The 25,808-nt window shown below is 43.7% G+C and overlaps 1 protein-coding gene across 1 annotated transcript in view; it reads right to left on the reverse strand.

The window, feature by feature from the left end:
- The window catches only part of LOC137633994 (DNA-directed RNA polymerase I subunit RPA43-like), a 38,769-nt gene that overhangs the window by 6,649 nt on the left and 6,312 nt on the right, over positions 1-25,808 (reverse strand). Inside the window, exon 3 of the mRNA XM_068366236.1 lies at positions 13,723-13,921. Within this exon, the coding sequence (XP_068222337.1) occupies positions 13,723-13,921 (199 nt within the window). The remainder of the gene's footprint in view (positions 1-13,722; positions 13,922-25,808) is intronic.

Consider the following 25,808-nt stretch of genomic DNA (forward strand, 5'->3'; position numbering starts at 1 on the left):
GCGGAAAGTCCTCAACAAGCTGCGATCCTTCAAGGGAACTGCAGCAGTAGTGGCCCCCAAGTGGCCCAAAAGCAACTGGTTCCCCGTGGTGATGGAACTGAAACTGAGGCTGGTCCCTCTACTGAACCCAGCTCTATCCCAATTGGTTCAGAAGTCGATTGTCTTCGCTTCATCACAGAGAACCCAAAACCTTCATCTCATGATTTTCTCGCCTTAGCAGTCAAGAAAAGATTTGAGATCTCAAAAAGCAGTACAGTATAGACTTCCTTGAAGAATAAAAGTCAACCAGAAGACAATACGAATCGTCTTGGAAGAAGTGGGTTGCTTTTGTTAAAGCAAAAAGGCCGAAAAAAATCTCAATAGACTTCTGCCTGTCCTTCTTCATCCACCTTCACGAGCAAGGCTTGGCTGCCACTACGATAACTACGTTTAAGTCAGCTTTGACTAGACCTCTTCTGTACGCCTTCCGGGTGGACCTGGCGAACGAAATCTTCAACAAGATTTCGAAGGCATGCGCTAGACTTAAACAAGCAGCCCCTACGAAGCCCATTTCATGGTCTCTGGATAATCTTACACTATGCTTCAACCTTGAACAATGAAGATTGTTCTCTCAAGGATCTAACACAGAAAGTGATATTCCTCTTCGCTATAGCCTCAGGGGCTAGAGTTAGTGAAATAGTAGCCCTATCAAGAGACGAGGGCCATATTCAGTTCACAGAGGTGGGAGAACTGAATCTCTTTCCTGATGCTACTTTTCTCGCCAAAAACGAGCTGCCCACCAAAAGGTGGGGTCCCTGGAGAATCTGCCCTCTGAAGGAAGATGTCTCTCTATGTCCAGTAGAGTGTCTAAAAGGTCTACCTTTGAAGAACTTCAGACTTCAAGGGAGGACAGCTCTTCAAAGGCGAAACCTCAGGATCAAACTTATTCCTGAAAGAACTGAGGGCAAAGCTCACCTACTTCATTCGCAGAGCGGATCCTGATAGTACTCCCGAGAAAAATTGCTTCCTCACTGAACTTCTTTCAGTATATGGACTTTGAGCGTCTTCGCTCATACGCTAGTTGGAAATCCTCCAGTGTTTTATAAACATTAAGCGAAGCAAGTGCACACGTTGAAACATTTTATAGTGGCGGCAGATAGTGTGGCGAAACCTGTCGTCTAGTGCTGCGATGAACAGTGAATTGATTGGGATGTTTCAATTCGGGTGAAAAGGTGTTGACACCTTCCAGTGCAATACCCTTTTATTGAGTGTCACCCTGGTGACACTAGGACTGTTCTTTTTTTAGGTGCGGAATTATACCAATGACACAAGTGCCATGTGTACACGCCATGTGTACACTTGTACACAGTGTTGATAGTTTTCCAACATTTACAGTAAAATTATGATAATTTTTCAACTGATTTCGAGTGGCCACTAGTTTTTTCTTCCCTTTCAGGTAGAAAATATTTTTATTTGTATATGTTGAATGTATAATTCTATTACAAATTGTAATACACCTTTTCCATTTGATTATCGATTTAATAAAACGGTAAATGTGTATTTTGCGTCTTATTTCGCCCCACACGTAGCTAAATAAACTTAGCCGGAGTCTTTTACTTATTTTCCTAAGTAAAGTTCATACTTAAGGTACTTAATCATATGAACAAAAAGATCTGAATGATATTTATACATATATACCAAAAAGGGGACCTCTACTCTCTACGTTCCTCCCAGACTGACAAGGGACTCAACCGAGTTCAGCTGGTACTGCTAGGGTGCCACAGCCCACATTATCCACCACAGATGAAGCTTCATAATGCAGAATCCCCTACTGCTGCTACCTCCGCGGTCATCATTCCTATATGAATACAAACCTTGTGTTTCTATTGTCTAGTATGCCATTCCCCTGCAGGGGGCAGGAAGCCTTAACATCATTCCATGCTTAGTGGTAATGACGTATAACGGTATCGTCATAATTTTCAGTGGTCTGGATGACCATATAGAAGCTAACCCAAGGTTGAGGCACTTATACAAACCCACAGATAAACTACTTTCAAGTAATTCTCTGGTAAACTTCCATCAGGACGACATGGCTTGAGCCCAAAAAACGTATTTTGAAGCAAAGTGAAAAAACTATTTTTGGGTGAGATGGCCCCGTTGTCCTGATGGACCTGCCCTCCTTTTCTAAAGAAAAGGATTATATAATAATCTCCCGAACCTACTCTATCCGTAGCACCAATGTCAAAGCTACAAGGAATGAGCTGCCATTTTGGGCCCTGTAATAGTAGGGGAGGAAGGGTAACCTTGATAACGGCTCCCCTTCAATTTCGCCACTCTTCCCCCTCAGAGCAAAAACTCTATTTCGGGGTGAAGATTGCCGTGTGTCGTATCAAAATATACGTCCCCTGATATTATGCGATATGCTTAAGAGAAATTTTAAGGATACTCGCGCCCAGGAGTTTAGAATTCTGGAGACCTATGGTCAATTCTCTGGGAGTATCACTGTGGCCAAATATCCCTTAGAAAGCTGTCTATAGGAAGCTTCCATCAGGACGACATGGCTTGAGCCCAAAAATGGATTTTTCGCTTCGCTTCAAAATCCGTTCATTAACCCTTTTACTCCCAGGCTATTTGGAACTTTCCAACCCTTAACCTCCAAGGGGTTATTTTTCTTTCAAGCACATTTTGCAATATATATTTTTTAAATTGCTCTAACAGCCTTAATTTTCATCATAGAGAGGTCAGGTTGGTCTCATTCTCTTGGAGAATGCCTGAAGTTTCTCAAAAAAAATTATCAAAAATATGCAAAAAAAAAATGTAAATAGCAGTTTTTTGGAAGGACGTACCGGTACGTCCATGGGGGTAAAGGGATGAGTTTTGTGAAACGTACCAGTACGTCCTTTGGGGGTAAAAGGGTTAATTCCTGTGCACTTCACGGGAAGCGAAGGAGAAGTCGGACAGCTGTATGTTATAGGAAATAACGCGGTGTTTAGCAAAAGGATAACTGTTGGCAACAAACCTCGTGGAACAAAGTAGCTGAACTTGTAAAAACGTGATCAGAATCATTTGTTAATTCTATGTACAGTATAGGCAAATATTTGCTTAGTATTACCTCGTACAATGTACAGCTGTTAGACGTCTAGAAGTGTACAGAAATTAACATGGTCAACTGTACAGTACTTCTCCTATTCAAAAGAGGCATTATATATACAGTACTGTATAATTAACCCTTTCGTCCCCAAAGGACGTACCGGTACATTCTTGCAAAACACTGTTAATTACATGTTTTTACATATTTTACATATTTTTGATAACTTTATGAGAAACTTCAGGCATTTTTCAAAAGAATGAGACCAACCTGACCTCTCTATGACGAAAATTATGGCTGTTAGAGCAATTTAAAAAAAAATATATAGCAAAATGTGCTCGAAATTTAAAAGGGTTAATAAATTGAGATACTGTATACTGTATCATATACCATAAAAAATAAATATCTTGAGAATTGTAGATTAAAATAGAAAAGGGAAATGATATTTTCATAAAATGAATTTTTGAATATACTTACCCGCTGGTTATATAAGAATGGCTAAAGCCCCTGGATGCCCCGCCAGAAAATTCAAAATCTCGCGGCTATCGCAGATATGTCAGGTGTACACTAGCGCCCTCGCGGTATTCAGGTCGAACTATACCAAACCCTTCGGATTTTCCACGCCCCATGGTCTCTAGAGGGGAGGAGGGTGGGTTTTTAACTTGTATAACCAGCGGGTAAGTATATTAAAAAATTTATTTCATGAAAATATTTTTAAATATAAAACTTACCCGCTGGTTATATAAGAATGGCTGATTGACACCCTTGGTGGCGGGTCAGAGACAGCAACATAATTGGAAATTCACTTAAGAGTTACATAAACAACTTAAGAGGTTCTAACCTGATAAGGAAGCTGACTTCAATGGTTCTCTGTCTCATTCTGTCTGCTATCCTTAGGAGATCCAGCGGTCCACCCAGGGGGCTGATGATCTCTAGGAGCTGTCAAACGATGCCATAACCTATAACATGACAGGACCTCAACTAATGCCCTTGTTTTGAGCGCATTCTAGGAACAAAATGACCACCTGACCAAACAATAGATTGCGAAGACTGACGACCAATCTCCACATACAACCATAACTTTACAAGTTCCAAGAGATAGAAAAGGGTACTGTATTAGGAAAAAAGGGAACGTAGTGGTAGATCACTCACCTACGATCGCATACGCCGCCACGAATGGACCCAACGTATAACAGCCCTCATACAGAGTCTGAACATGCTTTAAATAATGGGATGCGAAAACAGACTTACTTCTCCAGAAAGTCGTATCCATTATACTTCGCAGAGAACGGTTCTGTTTAAAAGCCACTGAAGTCACTACCGCTCTGACTTGATGCGTCTTCACCTTGAGGAGCCTCTGGTCTGCCTCATCGCACTGGGCGTAAACCTCCCTAATCAAGAGCCTTAGGAAAAAGGATAAGGCGTTCTTTGACATGGGCAGTGAAGGTTTTTGAAATGCACACCACAGAACGTCTGAGTCGCCTCTCAAACTCTCAGTTCTGTCCAAATAGAACCTTAATGCTCTTACAGGGCAGAGCACTTTCTCCAACTCCTCTCCCACCACATCATAGAGGTTAGGGATCCCCAAAGACTTCAGCCATGGACAGGAAGGCTTTTCATTCTTGGCCAAAAATCCCAACTGTAGGGAGCATATGGCTTTCCCATCTCGGAAACCAATGTTCCTGCTTAAGGCGTGAACTTCACTGACCCTCTAAGCAGTGGCTAAGCTAACCAGAAACAGAGTTTTCAAGGTTAGATCCTTAAAAGAGGCCGAGTGTAAAGGTTCAAATCTGTCACTCATGAGATATTTAACCCTTTTACCCCCAGGCTATTTGGAACTTTCCAACCCTTAACCCCCAGGGGGTTATTTTTTTTCAAGCACATTTTGCAGTATATTTTTTTTAAATTGCTCTAACAGCCTTAATTTTCATCATAGAGAGGTCAGGTTGGTCTCATTCTCTTGGAAAATGCCTGAAGTTTCTCAAAAAATTATCAAAAATATGCAAATAAAAATGTAAATAGCAGTTTTTTGCAAGGACGTACCGGTACGTCCATGGGGGTAAAGGGATGAGTTTTGTGAAACGTACCAGTGCGACCTTTGGGGGTAAAAGGGATAAGAACCACGTCCAGGTTCCAGGCAAGCGATTCTGGTTGTCTTTTCTTTGAGGTATCAAGACTTAAACAGATCCTGCAAATCCTTATTGTTGGAAAGGTTCAAGTTTCTAAAGACCGTCGCCAACATACTTCCGTAACCTCTGATTGTAGAGGACGAGAAGTTATGCTTATTTCTGAGGTCTAGGAAGAAATCTGCCATCTGAGTTATAGAGGTACTGGATGAAGAAACCGAATTAGCTCTATACCATTCTCTGAATAACTCTCACTTGGACTGATACACCTTGATGGTAGAAGACCTCCCTTGCTCTCGCAATAGCCTTGGCTGCCTTCTTCGAAAAGCCTCTAGATCTAGCGAGTTTTTCGATAGTCTGAAGGCAGTCAGACGTAGAGCTCGGAGGTTTAGGTGGTTTCGTGCCAAGTGAAGTTGTCTGAGAAGATCTCGTCTTAAGGGAAGGCTTCTCGGGACATCTACCATCCATTCCAGTACCTCAGGAAACCAGCTTCTTGATGGCCAGAACGGAGCTATTAGAGTCGTCCTGGTTCCTTCGTGCGACACGAACTCCTGCATCACCTTGTATAGAATCTTGAACGGTGGGAATGCATACACCTCTATGTGTGACCAATTCGTTAGGAAAGCGTCTATGTGCATGGCCTCGGGATCCGGTACCGGTGAGCAATAGCATTCCAGTCTCTTCGTCTTAGCGGTTGCAAAAAGATCTACGAGAGGACGACCCCATGACTGCCACAGACTCTTGCAGACCTCTGGGTGTAACATCCATTCCGTGGGGAGAACCTGATCTCTCCTGCTGAGTCTGTCTGCACTTACATTCTTGACCCCCTGAATAAAACGAGTCAATAATGTCACTTTCCTTTCCTCTGTCCATACGAGAAGAGGCCTCACTATCTCGTACAGAGACCATGAGTGGGTCCCGCCTTGCTTCGATATATAGGCTAGAGCTGTGGTGCTGTCCGCATTGATCTGGACCACTTTGCCCAGGATCTGCTCCTCGAAGCCTTTGAGGGCTAGATGTACTACCAAAAGCTCCTTTTGGTTTAAGTGGAGAGTTTTTTGCTCTACCGTCCACAAACCCGAGAGCTCCTTCTTCCCTAATGTCGCTCCCCACCCCGAGTTCGAGGCGTCGGAAAACAACACGAGGTCTGGGCTCTTCTGATTCAACGATAGCCCTTCCTGCAGTCTGTGTTCGTTGTTCCACCACTGAAGATGTGTTTAGATGGAAGTCGTGATGGGAATGCTTTCCCTGTCGAGACTGTCCCCTTTCTTCCAATGACAATCGAGGTGAAACTGAAGGGGGCGTAAATGTAACCTCCCCAGAGACGCGAACTTCTCCAATGATGAGAGAGTCCCCAGACGGCTCATCCATTCCCTCACTGAACTGACGTCCTTCTTTATAAAAGCTTGAAGTTTTAGGAGAGCTGTTTGGATCCTTACAGGCAACAGAAAAGCCTGAAAACTCTGACTCTAAATCTACATCCCCAAATAAAGAATCTTCTGGGATGGAGTCAGCTGTGATTTCTTCGAACTCACCAGGAGTCCCAGTTCTTTGCTCAATTCCAATGTCATTCTCAGGTCCTTCAAACAGCAATCGGCTGAGGTGGCTCTTATAAGCCAATCGTCCAGGTACAGGGAGGCCCTGATTCTCCTTGAATGCAGCATGCTTGCAACATGCAGCATGATTTTGGTGAACAATAGAGGAGCTGTGCTGAGACCGAAACATATGGCTCTGAACTGGAAGACCTTGTTTCCGAACATAAGCCTCGAATAACGCCTGCAGTAGGCGTCTTGGAGATCTAACGAGACCATCCAATCGCCCTTCCTTACCGCTGCCAGAACCATCTTCTGCGTTTCCATGGTAAACTTCGTGTTCTGGACGTAGCCGTTGAGAACACTTTCGTCCTGAACTCTTGGACACTAAGAATAGCCGGTTGTAAAACCCCGGTCATGTTAAATCCTGTACCCTCTCTATTGCTCGCTTCTCCAGTAACAGAGACATCTGAAGCCGCATGGCCTGCCTCTTTGGCGCCTCCCTGTATCTGGGCGAAAGATCCACCGGATCTGTGACTAGAGGAGGATTTGATAAAAATGGGATCTTGTATCACTCCTTCAATACTAGGACTGACCAAGGGTCCACTCCATTCTTCTCCCAGGCCTTCCAGAAGTGATTCAGCCTGGCCCCCTACTGCTGTCTGAAGGATAGGGCAGTCAGACTCTACCTCGACTGGGCTTAGTCCCTCTCGTCTTAGGTTTCCTCCCGTCAGACCTGAAGGAACCCCTTCCGGTAGGCTTACCACGAAAGGGCTGAGAGGGTCGTACCCCAGAAGTACCTTCTTTCGGTTTACGGGACGAAAAAGAAGAAGGCAGAACTTTCCTGGCCGTATTAGCCACTAGATCATGCGTAGCCATTTGGGTTAGGGCAGTGGTAGCTTCCCCTACCAACTCTTGTGGGAATAGAGTAGAGAATAGCAATTCCGATCTCTGGTAAGGGGGAACTCCCGCTGATAGAAAGGAACACATAGTGGCCCTCTTCTTAATCACTCCAGCCGTGAAAAGAGCAGCCAACTCGTTAGAGTCATCCCTAACTCCCTTCTCCATACAGGACATCAAATGAATGAGACTGCTAGTGTCCGCACCTTTCATTTCAGAGACCTTTTTCCCTAGGGCTCCCAAAGACCAATTTAAATAGTTAAAAACTTCAAACGCCTTGAACATGCCTTTAAGTAGATGATCAAACTCTGTCATAGACCACCACACTTTTGTTTTCTTCAAGGCCAGACGACGAGAAGAGTCCACGAGGCTCGAGAAATCTCCCTGGGCGGAGGCAGGAACTCCCAAGCCCAGAACTTCCCCTGTCTCATACCAAACGCTGGATTTGGAAGCCAATCTTGCGGGTGGAAGGGCAGAGCCCGTTTTGCCGGGTGGAAAGGCAGAGCCCGTTTTGCCGGGTGGAAAGGCAGAGCCCGTTTTGCCGGGTGGAAAGGCAGAGCCCGTTTTGCCGGGTGGAAGGGCAGAGCCCGCTTTGCCGGGTGGAAGGGCAGAGCCCGCTTTGCCGGGTGGAAGGGCAGAGCCCGTTTTGCCGGGTGGAAGGGCAGAGCCCGTTTTGCCGGGTGGAAGGGCAGAGCCCGTTTTGCCGGGTGGAAGGGCAAAGCCCGTTTTGCCGGGTGGAAGGGCAAAGCCCGTTTTGCCGGGTGGAAAGGGCAAAGCCCGCTTTGCCGGGTGGAAAGGCAGAGCCCGTTTTGCCGGGTGGAAAGGCAGAGCCCATTTTGCCGGGTGGAAAGGCAAAGCCCGTTTTGCCGGGTGGAAAGGCAGAGCCCATTTTGCCGGGTGGAAAGGCAAAGCCCGTTTTGCCAAGAGTCCTCTTAGATTCCATCCAAGTTCCCATCAGTTTCAAGGCTCTTTTAGAAGCGTAAAAAGAGGCTCTTTAGTAGCCTTCCCCCAGGGTAAATTCCGATGGGGGAGAACGTGGAGCCACAGGAGTAAAGTGGTCTGGAAAGAGTCCACACTTTTGTTTTCTTCAAGGCCAGACGACGAGAAGAGTCCACGAGGCTCGAGAAATCTCCCTGGGCGGAGGCAGGAACTCCCAAGCCCAGAACTTCCCCTGTCTCATACCAAACGCTGGATTTGGAAGCCAATCTTGCGGGTGGAAAGGCAGAGCCCGTTTTGCCGGGTGGAAAGGCAGAGCCCGTTTTGCCGGGTGGAAAGGCAGAGCCCGTTTTGCCGGGTGGAAGGGCAGAGCCCGCTTTGCCGGGTGGAAGGGCAGAGCCCGCTTTGCCGGGTGGAAGGGCAGAGCCCGTTTTGCCGGGTGGAAGGGCAGAGCCCGTTTTGCCGGGTGGAAGGGCAGAGCCCGTTTTGCCGGGTGGAAGGGCAAAGCCCGTTTTGCCGGGTGGAAGGGCAAAGCCCGTTTTGCCGGGTGGAAAGGGCAAAGCCCGTTTTGCCGGGTGGAAGGGCAAAGCCCGTTTTGCCGGGTGGAAAGGGCAAAGCCCGCTTTGCCGGGTGGAAAGGCAGAGCCCGTTTTGCCGGGTGGAAAGGCAGAGCCCATTTTGCCGGGTGGAAAGGCAAAGCCCGTTTTGCCGGGTGGAAAGGCAGAGCCCATTTTGCCGGGTGGAAAGGCAAAGCCCGTTTTGCCAAGAGTCCTCTTAGATTCCATCCAAGTTCCCATCAGTTTCAAGGCTCTTTTAGAAGCGTAAAAAGAGGCTCTTTAGTAGCCTTCCCCCAGGGTAAATTCCGATGGGGGAGAACGTGGAGCCACAGGAGTAAAGTGGTCTGGAAAGAGTCCCGTGAAAATCAACATTAATCTTTTGAGATCCACTGAATGTTGAGGCTGTTTCTCTTCTTCCTCTTCCGAAATAGCTTCCAACGGTTCGTCCAGATCACATAGCTCCTCCGGTTCGTCTCCTGGCAGTGCTGCTGTTGCTGCAGCCTGAACCGAGGAGTCAGTGTCGATATGAGAACATTTGCGATGTTCAACAGCTCCTTCCATCGGGCGTTCAAAAGTTTTCCGTTTAAAATCGCATTCAGTTTGGGAAACAGCATCCAACTGAAGTGGGGTGGTCGAGGTTGACTGATGTGTGACGCCACGAATGGACTGACACTCGGCGTCAAGGGTCGACTGACGTGAGCTGTCGCGAGGACGCCTAGCGTCCGCGGCGTCCGCTTGCTGTTGACGCTGACGCTCTATGCCGTCATGAATCGACTGACGTGAGCCGTCGCGTGGACGCCTAGCGTCCGCTTGCTGTTGACACTGACGCTCTATGCCGTCAGGAGTCGACTGACGTGAGCTGTCGCGAGGACGCCTAGCGTCCGCTTGCTGTTGACGCTGACGCTCTATGCCGTCATGAGTCGACTGACGTGAGCCGTCGCGTGGACACCTAGCGTCCGCTTGCTGCTGACACTGACGCTCTATGACGCCATGAGTCGACTGACGTGAGCCGTCGCGTGGACGCCTAGCGTCCGCTTGCTGTTGACGCTGACGCTCTATGCCGTCACAAGTCGACTGACGTGAGCCGTCGCGTGGATGCCTAGCGTCCGCTTGCTGCTGACACTGACGCTCTATGACGCCATGAGTCGACTGACGTGAGCCGTCGCGTGGACGCCTAGCGTCCGCTTGCTGTTGACGCTGACGCTGACGCTCTATGCCGTCACAAGTCGACTGACGTGAGCCGTCGCGTGGATGCCTAGCGTCCGCTTGCTGCTGACACTGACGCTCTATGACGCCATGAGTCGACTGACGTGAGCCGTCGCGTGGACGCCTAGCGTCCGCTTGCTGTTGACGCTCTATGCCGTCACAAGTCGACTGACGTGAGCCGTCGCATGGACGCCTAGCGTCCGCTTGCTGCTGACGCTGACGCTCCTTCGCATCATGAGAAGACTGCCGAGAGCCGTCACGGTGACGCGTTGCGTCCACCTGCCGCCGCTGCCGTTCCGCATCGCGTTCGTTACCATCCTGTCCTAGATGAACGTGAACGCTTTTGGAATAAAAACGTTCAGAGGTTGATTTTAGTTTAGCAACAGCTCCCTGACGTGACTCGTCCAACTCATCCTGATGTTGAACGCTGCAATTGGGAGATCGCCTGTGCGATAACACGTCAGCACCAGAGACGACAGGCCGCCTGTGCGACAACGGGTCCAAAGACTGACGCCCAACCGCACTGCTAACCGCAGGTTGATAAGACTGCATCAACGACGAGAGCTGCTGTTTCATATCCAAAAGCATAGACCACTTAGGATCGCTGCTATGCGATACATTAGACTCCTTTTCTAATGGGAAATCGCCTTCTGCCTCGCTACCAAATCGCTTCACACTTTCGGGCGACGAAAGCCAGTCTGACGGAAGCGGCGGTGCATGAACCGTCACATCAGAAACCGGCATCAGTTCTGAATCAGACTGTATTACATCGACGTCTACAACAGGACCTCTGTCAGAGAGTTTCGCAGGCGTGCTACCATCAGGAGAATGAAAATGCTCAGGCGTATCCCAAGTACTACAGCCTGGTCGACGCGGAGGCGATTCGTGTTGCCGAACGACCGCATGAGACTTCCTTTTAAGCGGTCTAGAGTTGTGACGCCAGACCTCGCCAAGAACCTTCATCTGAGGAAGGCGATAACGCACCAACCTCATCTTTTCTATGATGAGGGTGAGCGACCTGTCTTACGACAGCAGGACCGCTCGAGGGGGCGTGTGCACGATTGATGAAGCCTCTCGTTCCCTTTTGCCATCCGACATTACTTCTCCCATGGGTTCGGAAGCTTGAAAGAGGTCGTAGGCTGGGTGAACGACGGGATCGTGCAGACGCACCCTCCACAACACTAAACACATTTGAAACACTTTTCACATTCGGTTGGTCGCCCGTGCGACCACTTTTCAGCACATTGATCTCGGACAAGATCTGATTTTTGTCCGCAGCTTTCGACTCTTTCACCGAGAGCCTGAATCGCGGTTAACACATCCTTCATAGAACTTCATAGAAGGTTCCTTCGGCTGTTGATCTACCACTACGGGGGAAAGGAATAGGATCAATGACATTAGGTAAGGACAAATCAACTGAACGAGATGAACTGCGCCTAACCCTGTCCCTCTCTAATCTTTTAACGTAACGTTCATATGTTACCCACTCGCTATCGGTTAACGAAAGGCATTCATCACACCGATCCCCAAAAGAATAAGACTTTCCCCTACATTTAACACAAATACTATGAGGGTCCACAAAAGCCTTAGGAAGTCGAGTACGACAACCTTTAACGCACTTCCGAAACACAGGGGAGGGGTCGGCAATATTGAATTGCTAAGAGACCAAAAACATAAACAAAGGTTAAATTACATAAATTAACCCCAAAACAAAAAGATTTCAAGAATAAATGAAAAGGAAATCAATTATGCGAAAGCCCAAACTCAAATAACGGATGACATCACCAAATAACCGTCCAAAACAGAGTAAGTTTCGAGAGAATTTCCAATAGTTCCAGCCAGCAATGGCGGCTGAGAAGATCTGAAGGGTTTGGTATAGTTCGACCTGTCTACCGCGAGGGCGCTAGCGTACACCTGGCATATCTGTGATAGCCGCGACACTTTGAATTTTCTGCTGGGCGTCTAGGGACTTTAGCCATTCTTATATAACCAGCGGGTAAGTTTTATATTTAAAAATATAAAAGTATGGGTCCAGGCATTTCAATTTACTCGAGAAATAGATATTTGTAAAACAAGGAGGAGAATTATTTTAAATTCCACAAATTCTACCTCAAGAAGCTCCCGGAATTACGGTAAATCTACCTCGAGTTTTACACCTCCAATTTGAGAGAAACTCCAAAGCCAAAGCTACCTTTCGAGATAGCCGGTATTATTACATGCTAAGCTACAACCCAAGTTGGAAAAGCAAGCTGCTACAAGCCTAGTAATACAATAGGGAAAATAGCCCGGTGAGGAAAAAAATAAGGAAACAGATAAAATAGTGTGCCTGAGTGTACCTTCAAGCAAGAGAACTCTAATCCAAGACAAGAGGAAGACCATGGTACAGAGGCTATGGCACTACCCAAGACTAGAGAAGAATGGTTTATTTTTTGGAGTGTCCTTCTCCTAGAAGAGCTGCTTGTTATAGCTAAAAGGTCTTTTCTACCCTTACCAAGAGGAAAGTAGCCACTGAACATAGTGCAGTAGTTAGCCCCATGAGGATTTTTTTTTTTTTCGGTTACTTACAGTGAACCCTCGCTACTTCGCGGTTCGACCATCGCGGATTTTTTCCATAACCCATATATATACAGTAATATATATATATATATATATATATATATATATATATATATATATATATATATATATATAATGTATGCATGTATTTATGTATATATGTATGTATGTATATATGTAGGTATGTATATGTGTATACATATATATATATATATATATATATATATATATATATATATATATATATATATATATATGTAGGTATATATATATATATATATATATATATATATATATATATATATATATATATATATATATATATATATATATATCTTAAGTAGGAAGATGTGATGTAGTTCTAAGGGAAAAGTATGGGAAATATGTCTGGGTAATAAGCAAAGCTCTACCTCCAGTTTGTTTCTTCATTATAATCAGAGGTAAACGTAAACAAAACATTGGTTGCCATTTTTTATCGTGCTTTTTAGCGTGTTTAGGAAACGCATGATATAAAATCGCCTTTAATATTTGTGCCTGTTTTAGTTTAGGGTACTGTAGTACATGCATTAAGTGTTCTGTACATTAAAGGGTAGTTTGTTAACAGTACTACGTACCAGGGAAGGTTTTAAAAGTCTGAATATACATGTTGAATAAATACTGTAGGTAAATATGGTGTCACTACTTCGCGGATTTTCACCTATCGCGGCCGGGTCTGGAACCTATCTACCGCGATAAACGAGGGTTCACTGTATATGTTGTCAGGTGTATGAGGAAAGAGGAGAATTTGGTAAGAATAACCCAGACTATTCGGTGTATGTGTGGGAGGGGGAGGGGCAAAACTACCTTTCGAGAGAGCCAGTTATAATCGGCAGGAAGAACGTCATGTCCACATTGGTGACGACGACCTTGATCGTGTCTCCCTCCCCGACCGACGACCCCAGCCAGTCCTGCAAGGACACCTCAGAGGGTCTGGGGACCGACACGTTGAATATCTTGTGGACCAGAACACTCAGGTGGCTTGGGGAGCATTTCTTGACGATTCCTGCGGACAAAAAAGATGTTTTAGTCGGTTGAAACAAGACGGCAGTTTAATGTCATTATAAAAATTGTTTTTCTAAAGATTTTATATCAATTTTAATGGTAAAATTATAATTTCTGGTATTAGTTTCAGCATATTTAAAGCTTTACGTCTAATTTTAACATTATTAACCCTTTTACCCTCAAAAGAACGTACTGGTATGTTTCACAAAACTCATCCCTTTACCCGCATGGACGTACCGGTACGTCCTTGCAAAAAACTGCTATTTACATTTCTTTTTTGCATATTTATGATAACTTTGAGAAACTTCAGGCATTTTCCAAGAGAATGAGACCAACCTGACCTCTCTATGATGAAAATTAAGGCTGTTAGAGCAATCTAAAAAATATATACTGCAAAATGTGCTTGAAAAAAAAAATAACCCCTGGGGGTTAAGGGTTGGAAATTTCCAAATAGCCTGGGGGTAAAAGGGTTAAGAATTTTTTACTGCATATCAACGACCAGATTTGAACCGATGAAAAATAAGAGAACTTGTCTTTCTCAAATCAACATATGATATATTAAACCTTTTTTTTTCATTGTATATGTAGTATACAATAAGTCCCTTGTCAGGCTGGGAAGAACGTAAAAATGAGAGGTCCCCTTTTTTTGTTTCATTTGTTTGCTGTCGGCTACCCACCAAAATTGGGGGAAGTGCTTTGGTATATGTATGTAGTATAGAATGGTATAGTTCTAAGTCTTGCCTTCTCCATCGTAAGGCTCAATGCTATACAGTATTCTAGAAGTTCTTTTCCAGCTGTTACCAGTTTATGGAATGATCTTCCCAACCGGGCAGTTGAATCGTTGGGACTTCAAAAGTTCAAACTTGCAGCGAATGTTTTCATGTTGAACACACTGACGTAAGTCTCATTTTATAGTTTATATATGAAAGATCAGTTTTAACGTTGATACTATTCTTAATATATTTTATATTCTTTATCAAACTTAGTTATTTGTTATAACATTACCTTATTCCCTTTCCTTACTGGGCTATTTTGCTTCTTAGAGCCCCTGGGCTTATAGCATCCTGCTTTTCCAACTAGGGTTGTAGCTTGGCTAGTAATAAAACATACAGATGTTCCACTTTTGCAAACTTAAATGCACGATCGTAAAATTGCTGCCCCAACCTCGCATACAAACCCCAGAGAAATATTTCGCTTAATTACTTCGATACAGTTTGAAATTAGGAGAGAACTGAGTGCGTCAGTCGAGTAGCAACATTATTTCTTAAAATCTGTACCCGAGTCTATTGACTTTGAGCTAGGCCAGACGATAGGGTCTAGAAAGCGCCTTGGCTTACTTGGAGTATAATGAGGTTGGATAGAATGATGGTATAAAGTTAACAGGAATGGAATTAAGATATTTAAGTGGATATTATTAGAAGCCAAAGGGTTTTGCTATAAACCTTCAGTAAAGTATTGCTTTTAATGCAACTCGTAGGGTGTACTGACGGCAAATTATAACTGTCTTTTGAGCTTCAATATTGTGTGAGCAAAATTTCAAAAAGTCTTACCATTATTGTTATTATTATTATTATTACTAGCAGCTAAGCTACAACCTCAGTAGGAAAAGCAGGATGTTCTAAGCACGAGATCTCCAACAGTGAAAAATAGCCCAGTGAGGAAAGGAAATAAAATAAATAAACTACTGTATATGACGGTAATTCTCCTGTAATATCACTCGCAGAAATATCATACGGTAGGAAGTGAAGGGAACTCGAGCCCAAAAATAATTATAAAATATCTTACGATCAGCAACAACATTAAAACCAACGTCATACTTAAATCTATGAAGTTTGAGCTTCTGAAACTCCAACAAATCGTTAGGAAGATAACTCCACAATCTGGTCACAGGTGGAATAAAACTTCTAGAATACTGTACAGTATTGAGCCTCGCGATGGATGGAGACTGTTAGAACTACGTACAGTAACTGTATTGGACGGGACAAGACTGTTAGAACTAGTGTACAGTAACTGTATTGGACGGGACAAGACTGTTAGAACTAGTGTACAGTAACTGTATTGGACGGGACAAGACTGTTAGAACTAGTGTACAGTAACTGTATTGGACGGGACAAGACTGTTAGAACTAGTGTACAGTAACTGTATTGGACGGGACAAGACTGTTAGAACTAGTGTACAGTAACTGTATTGGACGGGACAAGACTGTTAGAACTAGTGTACAGTAACTGTATTGGACGGGACATGACTGTTAGAACTAGCGTACAGTAACTGTATTGGACGGGACAAGACTGTTAGAACTAGCGTACAGTAACTGTATTGGACGGGACAGACTGTTAGAACTAGCGTACAGTAACTGTATTGGACGGGACAAGACTGTTAGAACTAGCGTACAGTAACTGTATTGGACGGGACAAGACTGTTAGAACTAGCGTACAGTAACTGTATTGGACGGGACAAGACTGTTAGAACTAGCGTACAGTAACTGTATTGGACGGGACATGACTGTTAGAACTAGTGTACAGTAACTGTATTGGACGGGACAAGACTGTTAGAACTAGTGTACAGTAACTGTATTGGACGGGACAAGACTGTTAGAACTAGTGTACAGTAACTGTATTGGACGGGACAAGACTGTTAGAACTAGTGTACAGTAACTGTATTGGACGGGACAAGACTGTTAGAACTAGTGTACAGTAACTGTATTGGACGGGACAAGACTGTTAGAACTAGTGTACAGTAACTGTATTGGACGGGACAAGACTGTTAGAACTAGCGTACAGTAACTGTATTGGACGGGACAAGACTGTTAGAACTAGCGTACAGTAACTGTATTGGACGGGACAAGACTGTTAGAACTAGCGTACAGTAACTGTATTGGACGGGACAAGACTGTTAGAACTAGCGTACAGTAACTGTATTGGACGGGACAAGACTGTTAGAACTAGCGTACAGTAACTGTATTGGACGGGACAAGACTGTTAGAACTAGCGTACAGTAACTGTATTGGACGGGACATGACTGTTAGAACTAGCGTACAGTAACTGTATTGGACGGGACAAGACTGTTAGAACTAGTGTACAGTAATTGTATTGGACGGGACAAGACTGTTAGAACTAGTGTACAGTAACTGTATTGGACGGGACAAGACTGTTAGAACTAGTGTACAGTAACTGTATTGGACGGGACAAGACTGTTAGAACTAGTGTACAGTAACTGTATTGGACGGGACAAGACTGTTAGAACTAGTGTACAGTAACTGTATTGGACGGGACAAGACTGTTAGAACTAGTGTACAGTAACTGTATTGGACGGGACAAGACTGTTAGAACTAGTGTACAGTAACTGTATTGGACGGGACAAGACTGTTAGAACTAGCGTACAGTAACTGTATTGGACGGGACAAGACTGTTAGAACTAGTGTACAGTAACTGTATTGGACGGGACAAGACTGTTAGAACTAGCGTACAGTAACTGTATTGGACGGGACAAGACTGTTAGAACTAGTGTACAGTAACTGTATTGGACGGGACAAGACTGTTAGAACTAGCGTACAGTAACTGTATTGGACGGGACAAGACTGTTAGAACTAGTGTACAGTAACTGTATTGGACGGGACAAGACTGTTAGAACTAGTGTACAGTAACTGTATTGGAAAGGGACAAGACTGTTAGAACTAGTGTACAGTAACTGTATTGGAAAGGGACAAGATGTTAGAACTAGTGTACAGTAACTGTATTGGAAAGGGACAAGATGTTAGAACTAGTGTACAGTAACTGTATTGGAAAGGGACAAGATGTTAGAACTAGTGTACAGTAACTGTATTGGACGGGACAAGATGTTAGAACTAGTGTACAGTAACTGTATTGGAAAGGGACAAGATGTTAGAACTAGTGTACAGTAACTGTATTGGAGGGACAAGATGTTAGAACTAGTGTACAGTAACTGTATTGGAAAGGGACAAGATGTTAGAACTAGTGTACAGTAACTGTATTGGAAAGGGACAAGATGTTAGAACTAGTGTACAGTAACTGTATTGGAAAGGGACAAGATGTTAGAACTAGTGTACAGTAACTGTATTGGAAAGGGACAAGATGTTAGAACTAGTGTACAGTAACTGTATTGGACGGGACAAGATGTTAGAACTAGTGTACAGTAACTGTATTGGAAAGGGACAAGATGTTAGAACTAGTGTACAGTAACTGTATTGGACGGGACAAGATGTTAGAACTAGTGTACAGTAACTGTATTGGAAAGGGACAAGATGTTAGAACTAGTGTACAGTAACTGTATTGGAAAGGGACAAGATGTTAGAACTAGTGTACAGTAACTGTATTGGAAAGGGACAAGATGTTAGAACTAGTGTACAGTAACTGTATTGGACGGGACAAGATGTTAGAACTAGTGTACAGTAACTGTATTGGAAAGGGACAAGATGTTAGAACTAGTGTACAGTAACTGTATTGGCGGGACAAGATGTTAGAACTAGCGTACAGTAACTGTATTGGACGGGACAAGACTGTTAGAACTAGTGTACAGTAACTGTATTGGAGGGACAAGACTGTTAGAACTAGCGTACAGTAACTGTATTGGACGGGACAAGACTGTTAGAACTAGTGTACAGTAACTGTATTGGACGGGACAAGACTGTTAGAACTAGCGTACAGTAACTGTATTGGACGGGACAAGATGTTAGAACTAGTGTACAGTAACTGTATTGGACGGGACAAGACTGTTAGAACTAGTGTACAGTAACTGTATTGGACGGGACAAGATGTTAGAACTAGTGTACAGTAACTGTATTGGACGGGACAAGACTGTTAGAACTAGCGTACAGTAACTGTATTGGACGGGACAAGATGTTAGAACTAGCGTACAGTAACTGTATTGGAAAGGGACAAGATGTTAGAACTAGCGTACAGTAACTGTACTGGGCGGGACAAGACTGTTAGAACTAGCGTACAGTAACTGTATTGGACGGGACAAGACTGTTAGAACTAGCGTACAGTAACTGTATTGGACGGGACAAGACTGTTAGAACTAGTGTACAGTAACTGTATTGGACGAAACAAGACTGTTAGAACTAGCGTACAGTAACTGTATTGGACGGGACAAGATGTTAGAACTAGTGTACAGTAACTGTATTGGACGGGACAAGACTGTTAGAACTAGCGTACAGTAACTGTATTGGACGGGACAAGACTGTTAGAACTAGCGTACAGTAACTGTATTGGATGGGACAAGATGTTAGAACTAGTGTACAGTAACTGTATTGGACGAAACAAGACTGTTAGAACTAGTGTACAGTAACTGTATTGGAAAGGGACAAGACTGTTAGAACTAGTGTACAGTAACTGTATTGGAAAGGGACAAGATGTTAGAACTAGTGTACAGTAACTGTATTGGAAAGGGACAAGACTGTTAGAACTAGTGTACAGTAACTGTATTGGAAAGGGACAAGATGTTAGAACTAGCGTACAGTAACTGTATTGGACGGGACAAGATGTTAGAACTAGTGTACAGTAACTGTATTGGAAAGGGACAAGATGTTAGAACTAGTGTACAGTAACTGTATTGGACGGGACAAGATGTTAGAACTAGTGTACAGTAACTGTATTGGAAAGGGACAAGATGTTAGAACTAGTGTACAGTAACTGTATTGGAAAGGGACAAGATGTTAGAACTAGTGTACAGTAACTGTATTGGACGGGACAAGATGTTAGAACTAGTGTACAGTAACTGTATTGGAAAGGGACAAGATGTTAGAACTAGTGTACAGTAACTGTACTGGGCGGGACAAGACTGTTAGAACTAGCGTACAGTAACTGTATTGGACGGGACAAGACTGTTAGAACTAGTGTACAGTAACTGTATTGGAAAGGGACAAGATGTTAGAACTAGCGTACAGTAACTGTACTGGGCGGGACAAGACTGTTAGAACTAGCGTACAGTAACTGTATTGGACGGGACAAGACTGTTAGAACTAGCGTACAGTAACTGTATTGGACGGGACAAGATGTTAGAACTAGTGTACAGTAACTGTATTGGACGAAACAAGACTGTTAGAACTAGCGTACAGTAACTGTATTGGACGGGACAAGATGTTAGAACTAGTGTACAGTAACTGTATTGGACGGGACAAGACTGTTAGAACTAGCGTACAGTAACTGTATTGGACGGGACAAGATGTTAGAACTAGTGTACAGTAACTGTATTGGACGAAACAAGACTGTTAGAACTAGCGTACAGTAACTGTATTGGACGGGACAAGATGTTAGAACTAGTGTACAGTAACTGTATTGGACGGGACAAGACTGTTAGAACTAGCGTACAGTAACTGTATTGGACGGGACATGACTGTTAGAACTAGCGTACAGTAACTGTATTGGATGGGACAAGATGTTAGAACTAGTGTACAGTAACTGTATTGGACGAAACAAGACTGTTAGAACTAGTGTACAGTAATTGTATTGGACGGGACAAGACTGTTAGAACTAGTGTACAGTAACTGTATTGGACGAAACAAGACTGTTAGAACTAGTGTACAGTAACTGTATTGGACGAAACAAGACTGTTAGAACTAGTGTACAGTAACTGTATTGGACGGGACATGAATGTTAGAACTAGTGTACAGTAACTGTATTGGACGAAACAAGACTGTTAGAACTAGCGTACAGTAACTGTATTGGACGGGACAAGATGTTAGAACTAGCGTACAGTAACTGTATTGGACGGGACAAGATGTTAGAACTAGTGTACAGTAACTGTATTGGACGGGACAAGACTGTTAGAACTAGCGTACAGTAACTGTATTGGATGGGACAAGATGTTAGAACTAGTGTACAGTAACTGTATTGGACGAAACAAGACTGTTAGAACTAGTGTACAGTAATTGTATTGGACGGGACAAGACTGTTAGAACTAGTGTACAGTAACTGTATTGGACGAAACAAGACTGTTAGAACTAGTGTACAGTAACTGTATTGGACGAAACAAGACTGTTAGAACTAGTGTACAGTAACTGTATTGGACGGGACATGAATGTTAGAACTAGTGTACAGTAACTGTATTGGACGGGACAAGACTGTTAGAACTAGTGTACAGTAACTGTATTGGACGGGACAAGACTGTTAGAACTAGTGTACAGTAACTGTATTGGACGGGACATGAATGTTAGAACTAGTGTACAGTAACTGTATTGGACGAAACAAGACTGTTAGAACTAGTGTACATTAACTGTATTGGACGGGACAAGACTGTTAGAACTAGTGTACATTAACTGTATTGGACGGGACAAGACTGTTAGAACTAGTGTACAGTAACTGTATTGGACGGGACAAGACTGTTAGAACTAGTGTACAGTAACTGTATTGGACGAAACAAGACTGTTAGAACTAGTGTACATTAACTGTATTGGACGGGACAAGACTGTTAGAACTAGTGTACATTAACTGTATTGGACGGGACAAGACTGTTAGAACTAGTGTACAGTAACTGTATTGGACGAAACAAGACTGTTAGAACTAGTGTACAGTAACTGTATTGGACGAAACAAGACTGTTAGAACTAGCGTACAGTAACTGTATTGGACGGGACAAGACTGTTAGAACTAGCGTACAGTAACTGTATTGGACGGGACAAGACTGTTAGAGCTAGCGTACAGTAACTGTATTGGACGGGACAAGACTGTTAGAACTAGCGTACAGTAACTGTATTGGACGGGACAAGACTGTTAGAACTAGCGTACAGTAACTGTATTGGACGGGACAAGACTGTTAGAACTAGCGTACAGTAACTGTATTGGACGGGACAAGACTGTTAGAACTAGCGTACAGTAACTGTATTGGACGGGACAAGACTGTTAGAACTAGCGTACAGTAACTGTATTGGACGGGACAAGACTGTTAGAACTAGCGTACAGTAACTGTATTGGACGGGACAAGACTGTTAGAACTAGCGTACAGTAACTGTATTGGACGGGACAAGACTGTTAGAACTAGCGTACAGTAACTGTATTGGACGGGACAAGACTGTTAGAACTAGCGTACAGTAACTGTATTGGACGGGACAAGACTGTTAGAACTAGCGTACAGTAACTGTATTGGACGGGACAAGACTGTTAGAACTAGCGTACAGTAACTGTATTGGACGGGACAAGACTGTTAGAACTAGCGTACAGTAACTGTATTGGACGGGACAAGACTGTTAGAACTAGCGTACAGTAACTGTATTGGACGGGACAAGACTGTTAGAACTAGCGTACAGTAACTGTATTGGACGGGACAAGACTGTTAGAACTAGCGTACAGTAACTGTATTGGACGGGACAAGACTGTTAGAACTAGCGTACAGTAACTGTATTGGACGAAACAAGACTGTTAGAACTAGCGTACAGTAACTGTATTGGACGGGACAAGACTGTTAGAACTAGCGTACAGTAACTGTATTGGACGGGACAAGACTGTTAGAACTAGCGTACAGTAACTGTATTGGACGGGACAAGACTGTTAGAACTAGCGTACAGTAACTGTATTGGACGGGACAAGACTGTTAGAACTAGCGTACAGTAACTGTATTGGACGAAACAAGACTGTTAGAACTAGCGTACAGTAACTGTATTGGACGGGACAAGACTGTTAGAACTAGCGTACAGTAACTGTATTGGACGGGACAAGACTGTTAGAACTAGCGTACAGTAACTGTATTGGACGGGACAAGACTGTTAGAACTAGCGTACAGTAACTGTATTGGACGGGACAAGACTGTTAGAACTAGCGTACAGTAACTGTATTGGACGGGACAAGACTGTTAGAACTAGCGTACAGTAACTGTATTGGACGGGACAAGACTGTTAGAACTAGCGTACAGTAACTGTATTGGACGGGACAAGACTGTTAGAACTAGCGTACAGTAACTGTATTGGACGAAACAAGACTGTTAGAACTAGCGTACAGTAACTGTATTGGACGGGACAAGACTGTTAGAACTAGCGTACAGTAACTGTATTGGACGAAACAAGACTGTTAGAACTAGCGTACAGTAACTGTATTGGACGGGACAAGACTGTTAGAACTAGCGTACAGTAACTGTATTGGACGAAACAAGACTGTTAGAACTACAGTAGTGTACAGTAACTGTATTGGACGGGACAAGACTGTAGGAACTAACGGTATTCCTAGAAGTGCCATGTATAGGATGATAGAGTCGGAAGAACAGAATGCAAAGGATGTTCGGAATTATGATAAATAAAAGTAAATCTAATATGAACAATATGACAAAAATTGTACACATTACGTTGATTTGAGAAAGAAGAGCTTTTTCATCGACCCAAATCTCGTGTTATAAAAAATTTTTAATGTTTGAATTTTTCCTAACTATGCAAACCTTAAGTCATTTAATAGGAGACATTCTAGGCACTGATTTGACGTTTCCCGCCTACTTACTAACTACCTGGCTAGAGAGATAGCTCGGGTGTAGGGCTAGGCTACTGCCTACTGTATGTTAGACGGACGAGGAAGAATTGATATCCGTGTGGAGGACATGTTGGCTTGAAGTATGATCATTTATGAAAAATTGGGTTTACATATATTAACCCTTTTACCCCCAAAGGGCGTACTGGTACGTTTCACAAAACTCATCCCTTTACCCCCATGGACGTACCGGTACGTCGTTGCAAAAAAATGCAATACAAATTTTTTTTTCATATTTTTAATAAATTTTTGAGAAAATTCAGGCATTTTCCAAGAGAATGAGACCAACCTGACCTCTCTATGACAAAAATTAAGGCTGTTAGAGCAATTTGAAAAAAATATACTGCAAAATGTGCTGGGGAAAAAATAACCCCTTGGGGGTTAAGGGTTGGAAATTTCCAAAGAGCCTGGGGGTAAAAGGGTTAATGTCCATTCACATTGCTCGTTTGGAAGGCTCCCCAGCATGAAATCTGAGCCAGCAAATAACTGCATGACTGCCGTACCCAAAGAGAGAGAGAATACTTACCTCGCAACCGCTATATTAAGATGTTTCTTGTCCTAAACGTGTTCAGCACCTACCACCTGACCACGAGTAAACGTATCTGGGGATGTGGGTACACAGTACAGTACTCACGGAATGGGCAAACTTATGCTTTAAGAACTCACACCACTGACGTTTTTCCTGAAGGCGAGGGTAGATCTAATATCTGATTTCGTGTGGGTATGCTTGTGAATGCTTGTGAAATTATTTACACTCCTTTGGTGGACAAAAGATATGCTCATCTGATGGTTTCTCGAAGCCAGGAGGACATGGAGTCCCTGTAAGTCTCTGGTGCTGAGTCCTTTCACCCTAGCGCCATAGAGCCCTCGCAGGGCAAAAGCAAGTCATTTTGATCTGGTTGCTTCTTTCAAGTAGTTAGAGAGGGACTCGAACCTTGAGTTACGGACGGCAGTTGGCCTACACGCTTCGCCGAGACTAAGGCTAGAAGGAAGACGGTCCCGAGGGACATATCCCAGTCTGCCGCCTGTTTCAAGTTCCTCATACGCATATACGATAAACTTTTAATGATGATGAAATGTATAAGACGTTCAGTCCAAGGACAGAGCGATGGCCTTTCACCGCAAATACTGAGAAGAGCTTCGACAAAGGTAGACTGCAGAGAGGCTCAGAGATGCATCCCTTCTACCACACCATCATAGATGGCATTGGTATACAGCTAAACTTTGTAGATATCTGCATCTCCAGTGCAGTGCCTCGCGAAAAGCCATTCGCTAGATGCTGGATAGTCCCCACCTGTGAAATAGACAGGGATGCAATCGAGATGTGGTTCCTATCCAGATAGGGTTGAGAGTAAGTTGAGCCCCTTGGAAGCCAGATGGGTCATCCTGAGATTCCTGTTAGGTGTCTTCCAGTGCTGTAGATGGGTCTGGAACAGAAGAGAAATTAGCAAGTAGCTTCTTATCTGGCTGGAAAGCAAACATGTTGGTTTATGGGGACCCCCAGAAGAGGTAAAAAGCCTTTCCACCACGCAAGCTAACAGGTACCACTCTGACTTCTACTGTATATCTCCCTGTTAGGTTAAGTGGCTTTGTTGGAACAAGTGTATTCCGCTTGTTTATTAGTATTGCTTGTTTGCTAATCACCACTAACCAGTTGTTCTTTTTCTTGAGGGTCAAGTGAGTTGACGTGTGTCGGAAGATGTCCGATAGGAGTCAGTCAGTCAGTCAGTCAGAGGCAGTCAGGTATGCTTACCTGTGGACCAGTACGTGGCAGCGTCAGGTACTTGATACCTGGCTATTTGATTTGAAGCCGTCGGAGTCGGACGGAGTATGACCTTCGAGTTGGAGGTCGGCACCCTTTGGCCAGTATTGGCCTGTTTTCGTCGTCGAGAGGACGACGTGTCGAGTGTGATCTCATTGGGCAGCAGCTTTAGCCGGAATTAGTGCATTTTCGTCGTATGGAGGACGACGTCATGTGGAGTGTGGGTCCACTGGGCATCATTAGTGTATTTTCGTCAGCTGGAGAACGACACTGTTTGGAGGGTTAACCTCATTGGCAGCAGGGAGCTGTATTGATGACCTTATGTATAGGTTTGTCTGTTGTTGTGTCGTAAGCTGTAATCTCCTTAGGTGAAGTTTGACCTTTTGAAGGTTGACCTAATGATGCCTTGTTTCGCCTAATTCTCGGAATTGTTTGGAAGTCACACATTTAAATTATGTTATATTTTACTGCTTTCTTACGATGTTCATTATTTTCATATTTTGAATGACTTAACTGTTTTTATATTTAATTTTGATGCTGACTAATTTTAGGCATATTAATTATTTGGAGTAAGGTTACTGGTTCATTTTGATTGTCTTTAGTTTTGTGTATGATTATTTTTTTCTTTGAATAACTTTGTATATAAGGATGCAAATAATC

This window comes from Palaemon carinicauda, chromosome 43 (assembly GCF_036898095.1).
Source record: "Palaemon carinicauda isolate YSFRI2023 chromosome 43, ASM3689809v2, whole genome shotgun sequence".
Classification (NCBI taxonomy): Eukaryota; Metazoa; Arthropoda; class Malacostraca; order Decapoda; family Palaemonidae; genus Palaemon; species Palaemon carinicauda.